We start from the raw sequence: 10,995 nt of genomic DNA, 5'->3' as shown, positions 1-10,995 counted from the left end.
GTCCAAAACTGCACACGGATACAAGTTTATTCTGAATAATAACATTCAAAATGCATTGAAATGAGCTTTTGAAAGGAAAGATTGCGTAATAAAGAAGTTTGGTATAAGCATATAATAAGCACCTCTAGCATTCTTGGAATGGCTTGGTAACTTTATAAGGTAGTCCAATCAATACACTATACTTACAAAGTAAAAGAACTTGATTAAAAGTTAAATTTGATGTTGAATGTAAAACATGGCTGGTCATATGGGTTTAATTTTGATAAAATTGGTTTAAAAATGATTACAACAGTGACGAAACAATATTTGCATTTGATTTGCGTTATCTGGAAAATACATTACATAAGTGCTCAGTCCCATCTTTCACAGTGGAAACATAAAATAACACACACATATAGTACAACTGTGAACATGATCTTCAAACACATATACAACAATACTGCATAGTGCAGGGACATTTTCTATCTTTGCTGCAGATAATACTTTAGGATTGAACTAAAAGCATTTCCTATATGTTCGTTTTTTCACATAAAACTTAAATTTCTTCAACACCACGAGCATATAGTGTAATGAGACCTGTGTGCACCCATACAGATATATTCGGTGAGTCAATCAATTCACCATCAGTATTCCAACAGCTCTCAGTGCCAGAATTAGGTGCAGAAGCCTCAGTAATGTTATTGGATTCAGAAGCGGACATCCTGACACTGGAGACTGAATTTCTTCGATGAAAAAGCACTGCATCTCTTTTCTTAAGCGATTTATGTTTAAATGCTTTCACTCTATGTACTTCCACGAAAGGGAAGTCGAATCGGTCTGCTTTCCCAACATGACTGAGCATATATTTAATGAAATTAGCTCTGGAACAGTCGCTTACTAATATAAGGTCCATGTTTCCATCAGCAAGATGAGCGGATGGTGAAAGACCTTGTGGTGACCTCGCACATGCACAAGACATCATTGCTGAGTTCACCATAATAAAGTTGCCTCGCACAACCTAAAAGAATTAAATATTATTAGTTTTTTTTTAATAATGGATAATTTTATTTATTTCTCTGAAGAAGATGGGCTAACGAAGATCATGGTATTTAATGAATGGAGAGACAGAAATAAACAGTAAAATAACAGTTGTTAAAACACGCTATAGTTAAAAAGTGTGGAAAAGAGTGCTAGTTAAAAAGCGTGGCTGTTGCACCCAATACAGTAGCAAAGATTAAATTATTTTAAACTGTTTAGAGATAGGAATTAGCGGAAAAAATGATATAGGTATTGCATACATACTTTAAATAACGAGTGATAAATAAAACCATATTATTTAAATTAATACTGTCCACTTTACACTTACTTTCCATCCTCTATTATCATCACTTTTATACACCATATTATCTTTCTTATCCAATGATGTAGTACTCTCGGTGCCGCTGTTGTCAGATGTTCCAGGAAATGGGACAGTCGATGCATCGGAGAAAGGACTTGGAAGTTCCGAGTCAACAGAAAGATCTCTTTTCATATTTGGAACTGTGAGTTCACTTAATGGACTGTGCATACTAGATGGTAATTGGAAATCCGGCATTGCGACATTTAGGTCAGGTATGTCTCCTCCTGAAATGGAACTGATAGGGGCTGCAGAATCAAATGCAACGCTTGTTGTAATAGTAGGGGGTTTTATATCGTTGGTACAAATTTCACAAGGAAATCGACATTTTCTAATATCTGTAGCCTGAGATTTGGTTGAGCTCGGTAGGAACTGGATTTCACTGGAATAAACATGTTTATTTAGGAAGGTTTGGACACCAGCAAAGTCGTATCTGCTCGGTCCCAAACTTCTGAGGCGCTCACTTTTTCGGAGAACGTTGCCGTAGTAGCCGTATGATGTCATGGAGAAAGAAAATCGGATAAAACTTCCTGAATCATCATATATTGAGCACATATCAAGTGGGTGGTTATCCCCAACCACAATATGAAGTGCAGAGGTCTCAGGATCATTAATCCCCTGCGAAACGTAACTCATGCAATCAGTCGAGCCCGCTGGTATAACTCCGAGTTTATACTTTGGAGTTTTGTAGCACGGGGTATTACAGCTCGAAGCTTGAACAGGAATCTCATTTTCTCTCGCTGTGTACGAAGCAAAATCCCGTTTGCGATTTCATTAAACATACCATCACCCCCTACAGCAATGATCCCATCGTAATTTGAAATGTCCTCTGTTTCAACATACTGCTTAGCATGGTTGCGGTACTCAGTAACCACCACAGTTTGCTTGATATTGGCAAGGTTAAAGATAGGTTCAACAGTTGTGTTATATATAAATTGCGCTTTATGTCTTCCACCATAGGGGTTAACAAATATAAGTAAATTCTGAGGACGCGTAAACCTTTTTTGCAATAACTCTTCTTCTAGCTTTGCGTTAATTAAATGTGCCCACTCTGTGCATAAGGTTTTCTCTGCACTCCGAAATTTCAAGGTCACCATCCGCCATTTATGATCTCTTGTTTTTGTGACAACATTTAGTACCAGCAGAAAGCATCCTAAATCTAGGGACGATTTTTCACTTTTTGTTAGGTAGGCTTTTTCGTTTGCTTTCCATTCTGCTGGAGCCCAAGTGACAGAAATAATATCGAGAATAGATATTGATCTATGAAGTTGGGAAACTGGTTTTGGGGGGATTAAAAACATTAAGTTTTTTGCGACATGTAACCGATAAAACTGAATTTGCATAGCTTAAAGAGCAAATTGTTCTGTTGTGAATGAACTCTGCTTTTCCAAATTCCATTTGTGAATATTTCTTGTATAAAATCCAACTCCCCTCGACTTAAATCATAACGTTTGAATCATATGCATCAATGCATCTATGCATGTATATATACAGAAGTTAGTGTAAATATTACAAATCTAACCACCGCTGCAGACCGAACCTAAATATAAAATAGTGTAATAAAATTGACTGCATGATTTTCTACAATCTAGATTAACTAATTAGTTTGTTTACATTATATCTTACCCGTCGCCTAAGTAGCGTTATCCCATTGTCTTCGTCATGGCTGAATGAATGTAAGGAACCACAGATAGGTTACTACGGTTCAGTGATTACTCATACCACCTGATCAACACGCACCCAACTGAAACGCAAGTTCAAGACTTTACTCTGTTTATAAAACGTTTTGATTACTGTATTAAATAAAAGCCTTTAAAAAGACCATAAACTTACAGTTCTTTCGAAATTCCGTTCTTTTTTACAACCACCTATTTTTACATTTTTCGAATGCGGCTAATGTTAAAATATGTTCTAAATAAATGAAAAAAAACAGTACTTTAATAATAATTATTAGTTTTAAACTGTTTTGTAAGTCTTTAGTTAAAGTTTTTGCCGTAATTTTTACATTGCCGCGTGTTGTAAGATGTCTATGATTTGAAAAACTCTTGTGTTTTCGCGGCGATTTCACGATATGTGCAAACGGAATGTTGTGTGTGTTTGTAATGACAGTCCGTATTTTCGTTACAAATGCTGTATTTTAACGGCAGGTTTCAATATTCCCACCTTATACTAAGTTTAAAAGGTGTCGTATTTAGGGTATATAGTGTAGAAATTAAGTATCACAAAACTGTACCATTAGCTTTTTGGAAAAAACGTTAAAAAAAGTGTTTTTGTAATCGTATCCGTGTCTGCAACACACGTGTTTGTATTTGTGTGCAGGCATTCGCAGATTTCGCTCTATTTACAAGTTTTCTTACTATTGCAGTCAATTATGTATAAATCGAATCAGAAAATATTATAAATTGATGTAAAAAATACAAATTATTCATTCAAAATGGCCACCGCTGCTAAAGGTAGTTTTCCTGGTCGACCAAGGAAGAAAATTGAGAAGAAAAAAGTGAAATTTAAAAGAGAAGCTCACAGAAAAGATCTGGGAGACCTAAACGTAACCTGTTCCTTCATTACTAATATTTCAAGGCAGTTTCATCGAATTTTTGATGATGAAAATGAACAGGTATCAATTGCAGTATATGCATGCACATGTGAAATATTGGAAACATACTTGACCTACCAGTTTATAATAAACTACTGTCTTTACATTGGGAGTAGTATTAAATTAAATTAAGTTGATGTTTGTTTACTGCTATATTTCTGCAGTTTTAGTTTGTAAGCAGATACATTACATTTTATCACATTATTTAATTTTGCATTGATCAGTAAGCATTAAAATCAATAAGTTACAGATGCTTCATTGAAATACATGTCCAACCAGACATGCCTTTCCTGTATTCATGAAGTCTGTTGCCTATGTTTATAGTCATATATACATATATAAATAATATTATATATTCTTTTTACAGGATATTGAGTTCATTGGCTTCAGTTCAGAAGAATGTGGGCTACGAGCTTACAAACGGGTCACGAAGAAGAATGCTGCAAGAAGTCAAAGTACAAGACGTTCTGACATACTTGGAAGCCAGTCAAATTATGATCAAGAAAAAGTGACAACCAGGTAGGTATATAGTTTAGACAAGTAGTCTTATAGACAATGTATAATTATAGCTATATGGTTTAGCCAAGTCTTCTATATACATAATGTATGATCATACAAGTCAACTTTGATAATTTTGGCCTTACATCTTGTTATTACCATTTTACTTGTTAGGGTCGTCTATCTATAACCTGATTTGCAAATTTGATACAGAATATCTAAACAATTGGTGTTTAAAAATGCAATTCGTGCATACTCATTAAGCCAGTGGTTCCCAAAGTTTTTTTAGGGCGACCCAAATCAGAGTTTTATAAACATCTCATGACCCATAGGTAATCCTTTAGCTGGTGGCCACCTAAAATTTTGGGTTCAAAATGTTCAAATTAACTTTGAAAATGCGCGATAAACATGCTGCGGCAGCGTAATTCGCTTGACTTGCGTATAAGGTTAACGATTTATTACGTCACAATAGTATTATGTTCTGTCACAATAGTGATGTATTACGTAAGTTAAGGGACGTTATAGACTTGTTTTCGTACTGTTTTATGGCAGTAAAAACCTTAAACCCCTAATTCCCAGCCAATAAACCCTAACGAATTATGTAATCTGTAACGTAGATCAAACGTAACAATACGCATTCTATGACGTAATAATCTAACCTCTGTTTAATTCATAACGGCTTGTGTGGAAAATACGGTTACGCAGCACGATTTCGCACATTTTTAAAGTTATTTATCGACACAAACGCCCGAGTTTTTTAAATCTTCAACTGTTTGTGTGGATCTTTCAATGTATTATTGAAAAAAAGGCTAAAATACGATGCATGTGCCTCTTTAACATTCAAGCCTGCTTTAAACCTCCTACATGCCTAATGATTTACGTGTCAATCCCTATTATGACGCAAATATTCGACGTGTGAATTGCTATTATGTCGTAATTAATTGCCAGGTTAAACAATCGCTATTATGATGCAATGAATCCACGTGTGAATGCCTACTATTTCGTAACAAACAGCCCACCTGGCTAAGAAAAACATGGTAAATATAAGGCTGAACTACAGCGCAAACCTAACCCGAACGCTTAAAAAGAAAAAAACTCGTTTTAATAAATTTGAATCATCACCTTGGCGCGACCCATTCTACAACCCTGTGCGACCCATGTTTGGGTCGCGACCCATACTTTGGGAACCGCTGCATTAAGCGCTTGTATGTATAAAATAGTAAGAGCTAAAGCATAAAATCAATTTTGTTTGTAGAGAAATATAGGTTATGCTCATAATAGATGTATTCATGTACCTATATAATTTAAGTTTTAACCATAATAGGATATTGTTGCATTTAGTTTTGAATATTGGCAATTGACCATATAACTCCTATATAAACCTATGCAATACCTCCACAGGTTATCACATGCGCGTCATAGTGTTTCGAATGAACCTTCAGATAAATCATCACAAGAAACTCCTCACTCTACAATATCTAGTCCTCTCTCATCTCCAGACAGAAGTCTCAACTTCAGCAGAGGTTGATAATTTTATGTTGATAACTTTATAATCATATCCAATATTCAAATAGATTCCTTCATTGTTTATTTTCAATAATCTTCAAACTTTTAAGTTTAAATTTCATAAAAAATTCAAATCTTAAAATTATTTGGGCCAAAACGATTAATAGTACTTTTAGGTTTTTATAATTTTTTTAACTGAAAATAATTTTTTGGAAAAAGTTTGACTTTATTGGGAAAATGATCTTGCTTCCTTTGGATGTCTCCCACTGTTAACATAGGAAACTAAATGCCAAATGTTTTTTGAAAATGTCAATTTCCCTTACGCTGCGCTATGCCCTTTGATGAATCATTTAAATGACCTGCTTCTACTTTTTACAATTACAATTAAGTTCAAATGAGTGTGATTTGATTTTCAGACACAGAAAGTTGCAACAGCAGTTCTTCTGATTCAGCATTCTTAAAATACAAAGATTTTAAGTTGGATTTCCACCGGTTGAGTCGCAAAGCTAGAAACAAGGTAAACCTAAAGCTTTATCTAGGCTTGTACATTCTATTCTATATGGGTGAGGAGTCTGAGGACCAATGGCAGGGCCCATGATGTGACCTAGGATTTAGGTTAAAGTTGTTTCAATACCCCAGGGGTTAAACACAGCTATAACAAAACATTTTGTCTTTTCTCCTTTACGTCTGCCCGGGCCTTGCATTGTAACCAAAGAATGTGTTAAAACCATATAAAAAAAACATTTTTATCACCCATATCATACAACTATATTTAACACTTCATTCTTATCACAGGACAGCGAATGCAGTGCTGAAGAAATTGCAAAACGGAAAGACACCAGTGTTAAATCGCTTCAGTATGCTTCCGATATTTACCTTGCAAAAGACCATTCCGCTGTCAGTGCTGCACGTTCACCAATCAAACCTGCAACTTTTATTCCACCTGGAAACACTGACTCCCAACTTCATGTATCTTCACTCAGTGGAACCTCAATGAAAATTAAAAAGGTAAGTATGATGTTAGCTACCACTGTAAAGTAGGCTAAATATTTTGGGGGTTAACACTAACACACTTTAGGGTAATGGTCCAATCCTGGCTTAAATCCTAGGACCCATGGCTTGCCACGCTGGTCCTTGCCCACATGGATTAGAATAGGCTAAATGTTTACATAGGGTAACAATATGGGTACAGGGGTGTCACCCCAGCTTTTTAAACGATGGTAACATGTTGATATAATATGTTTTTTCACCCCAGTTTCCAGGAAGGAGATGTCAGCTGTGGCAACCTCCATTTAAAAAGAATTAAAATAACATTTTTTATTAAACTCCCACCTCCCCTGTTTTTTTTTTCTGGCTGTGTATACATATCTAACTTTTCAATATAAAATACAGGTGTCCCGAGATTTTGACGAAGTGGGTGGAAATAGAAAGGGGGCAGGCCACCCGCATGTTATCGCTAAAGCTTTACTTGCTCGAGCTAATCGACAAAATAAAAGAAACGTTGAAGAACAAGGCTTGCCTGCTCAACCCACTAAACAGAAAACTACAAAGGTAGGAATAGCATAGGCTTAATGTTAGGGATGTCAAGTCTCCAAGATTTTAAAAATTTGCTTTTACCCTGCTATTATGTATGTGTCTATGCGAATGAGAATAGCCATATATACTAAATTAGTCACAATAATAATAAAGTTTATACTGTTTGATGACTGAGTGTAACTGCATTTTAGCAATGTCATCCCAGATTTTAATAAAATTAAAAAATGTGATGCCTATGAGAAATAGAAGGTTATTATATGTTTTACTTTATTGGTTGCGATCTTATGATAGTGAATTATACCATATTAATATACCAGCTCTTAATAGCATGTTATATACTTAGGAACGTAATGCTTAATATTTCCACAGAAAGCGTTTATACTTCCTAGTAAAAGTGCACGGTCATCAAGAATTATAAAAGCAAATCGCAAATATTTGGTTGACCAGCATACCACGGAGAATACACCACCGTAAGTTTATTTAGAAGCAATCTATGTTTTATATCCAATGAATGTTAATGATGTTTTATAAAATTAATACAAAGTTACAGATTTTTTAGGTATATCTTGCTTTTAAGTTTGATTAATAGTTTATAAATCTGTAGAAGCTTTTCATTTTTCACTAAAACACCTTAAAAACCTGTAACTTGATAATTTCTTCTTAATATATTACTATTTAAAATGTTTGTAACCTATAGACATTAAAATTAAAAAGTATTTTTGGAGCTTTTTTGTGTCTTAAGCTCAATCTCAAACAAAATTGTAATTACCCATGTAGTACTGTGGGGGGAGATGGGACACCTTTAGCACATAAAATCCAAATACTCCGATCGTGTTTTAAACAATTATCAACAGTCTATGGGAGTCATGAGAATACGGTTTAATAAATCTTTGAATGTTCTTTGTTTACTACTAAATGGGATGCTGAAATAGAATGAAAAGGTGTCCTATCTTCCCCCACCATACTATAACAACATAAAACCTTTACCCAACAGCGCAAGTCTCTCACCTTCAACTTCTGACCTGATTTCAAGCTCCAGCAGTTGCAGTGTCAATATTTCTCGACAAGAATCTCAAATTGCCGAGCCCCTCACCCCCACAAAGACTGGCATCTCCCAAAAATCACCGGAATCCAAGAAAAGGAAACCTTTAATAAAACAACCAACATTTTTATCGGATAACTCAAACACTTCTGGTCGATCAAAATCAGGCTCAAGATTTAAAGAAATCAACAGAAAAGGTTGGTTTTTATTCTGTATTGGTGAGACCCTACAGGGGGTCATGCCCTGGACCCTATGGTATTTAGGTTATAGTTGGCTCATTACCCAATTAAAAGGCCCATAAGTTAGCCAACATAATTTTTTTTAAATTTTGCATAAAATCTTGCTAAATTATAGTTACTTTCATAGCTGTAAAACAAAGTGAAGCTTTGTTTAATGTGTTAAATACTTTATACTTTGGCTCTGCTCGTTTAATTAGGCACCTAACAGCAGAGTTAAAGCTGTTTTAGGCTTGAAAAGCAAAACATATAAATCCCACTCCAATTTTTGTCACCAAAAAATATTCCAAAACTTCAGCAAAACTATGACGCAATTCTTCTCTGATTCATTCTATTTAAATATGCAGGAATGAACTTTTATAAATTAATTATTCATCACAATGAGCATAAATATAGCTTTAATAAAAAAAGATTATTTATAAAATCTTGTCTTCAAAGTGCAAATTTTGGCTTATCTATGTGTGGTTATCTTTAAATAAAAAAAATATATATATACATGTATAAATATTATAAGAAGGATAACGTTAGAACATAATATCCCATCTTTCGTAATCATGTTTTTAACAATCAACAACGCACTTTTTGAACTGATTGGTTAAATAATTCTGAAAATATTCTTTCTTTACTCCCAAACCAGATGATAAAAGAGAATAAAAACATAGACCATCTTACCCCAACCTACTATATATAACAAATTTATAATAATCTGCACAGTATATATATCAAACAATTTGTCCCATTTTCCAAGCTTTAAAATTATTTTTAATCCTTAAATTCCTGCATATTGTTTTAGTAGTTCCTAGTCAGAGCCATGCAAGTATATTATATCTACGCAGAAAATAATTTGTCCCATTTATAAGCTTTAAATTTTGTTGTTATTCAAGCTCACAGTCACAGCCACGCAAGAAGATTAATAAAGAGAGCTCGATTTAAACATCCAACGTCATCTGAGACTCTTATTCTTGGTGATGAAGATCCAAATAACATGAGTTCTTCTTTTATAAAGGAAGCAACATTTAAAGCTGTGAGTAAGAGTTTTACATCTACTGGGTTGATAAATGTATTTTTGTGAATTTGGCACAGTAAACTGTATAATTTGACATGGAAAAGACTGATATTTTATAGTCATAATTTATCAGATAATTATGTATTACTTGGCACTGAATCAGAAACTTTTAAATTCTGTACTTTTACATTAAATACCTAAAAATTCTGAAAAGTTAAAATCTGGTATAATGTTAGTTTTTGCCACTTTATAATTTGCACAAAAAGCAATGTTTTTGATTTGAAATTGGGGTTCAGACTTGAGATATTGGGTTCAGACTTGAGATAGTTACATTAGAACTTTAAAATTTGTTGTGGCGTTTATGCAGTAGCTTTTTTATTAATTTGCCTAGATTAATAGACAAACTCCATAACCACATTATATTCATATAAAAACCGTTATCCTGTTTTAAAATGTTTCAGCCAAATTCTAAAAAACGTGGTTCAAAATCGCAACAGAGCGAAAATATTCCTGAAACTATTGAAGTCACTGAGGAGGAACCGGAACTTTTTCCCGACCATATATGGAAGAAGATTGGCAAGCCATTAAGTGAGAGATATGCGGGAGACAATACAGAAGTAAGTCTATTTCACCACTCCTTATATTGATTATATGTCGCTATCTGTTGACCACAGAATTACATTCTTAGGTCTCACATAATTGTACAATCATCATTTTTAATGCAATGATTTTGATGCACTTTTAATGCAATATTTTTCAATGACAGTTTACCAACATATGCCTAACAGAACTATAGCTGTTTTTCAAGCGTTTGATCGTAATAGGTACCATATAGCAGTCCTTTTCATTTTGTCGCAAGATATATATTATTACATGTATTTACACTTATTTTTTCCAACCCTCTTTTTATGCACTGAATTAGAGTGATTTTATAAATTTTGTATATCTATATAAAAGTAAGCATTCTATATGGATGTGGTCCCACAGTAAGACGCACCATGGGACCTGGGCTTTAGGCCTAAATTATCGCGTTACATTATGTAGGCAGCTGTTATACCAGTTGTCCAAATTATACATTCACACAAAACCGAAAAATCACACAAAAAGTTCTTTAAGTGGTAACTCTTTAGCGGGCACGAGGTGTATGAAACAGAACATCTATAAGACTGTCGTTTTCCGGCCAGGCGGAGATAAAAAAGTTAC

At 34.2% G+C, this 10,995-nt stretch overlaps 2 protein-coding genes across 3 annotated transcripts in view; one reads left to right on the top strand and one right to left on the bottom strand.

Moving 5' to 3' along the window:
• Positions 1 to 9: 9 nt before the first annotated feature.
• Positions 10 to 2,957, bottom strand: LOC149729948 (ceramide kinase-like). The gene is given in 3 exon segments (XM_089885797.1): positions 10 to 997; positions 1,346 to 2,106; positions 2,109 to 2,957. Coding segments are annotated over 3 exon segments (1,833 nt in total). The 5' UTR covers positions 2,719 to 2,957; the 3' UTR covers positions 10 to 535.
• Positions 2,958 to 3,659: 702 nt separating this feature from the next.
• LOC149729947 (histone-lysine N-methyltransferase 2A-like) overlaps positions 3,660 to 10,995 on the top strand; it is a 32,610-nt gene continuing 25,274 nt past the window's right edge. For both annotated transcript variants that reach the window (XM_089885774.1, XM_089885773.1), the window contains exons 1-10: positions 3,660 to 3,989; positions 4,336 to 4,487; positions 5,868 to 5,989; positions 6,389 to 6,489; positions 6,768 to 6,980; positions 7,365 to 7,523; positions 7,878 to 7,978; positions 8,503 to 8,747; positions 9,671 to 9,810; positions 10,254 to 10,409. In XM_089885774.1, coding sequence (XP_089741900.1) covers positions 3,810 to 3,989; positions 4,336 to 4,487; positions 5,868 to 5,989; positions 6,389 to 6,489; positions 6,768 to 6,980; positions 7,365 to 7,523; positions 7,878 to 7,978; positions 8,503 to 8,747; positions 9,671 to 9,810; positions 10,254 to 10,409 — 1,569 coding nt within the window. In that variant the 5' untranslated portion in view covers positions 3,660 to 3,809. The remainder of the gene's footprint in view (positions 3,990 to 4,335; positions 4,488 to 5,867; positions 5,990 to 6,388; positions 6,490 to 6,767; positions 6,981 to 7,364; positions 7,524 to 7,877; positions 7,979 to 8,502; positions 8,748 to 9,670; positions 9,811 to 10,253; positions 10,410 to 10,995) is intronic.

The sequence above is a fragment of the Ciona robusta genome, chromosome 10 (assembly GCF_009617815.1).
Source record: "Ciona robusta chromosome 10, ASM961781v2".
Lineage (NCBI taxonomy): Eukaryota > Metazoa > Chordata > Ascidiacea > Phlebobranchia > Cionidae > Ciona > Ciona robusta.
Note: the sequence above shows the minus strand (reverse complement) of the source record. Positions and strands in the feature narration are given on the sequence as shown.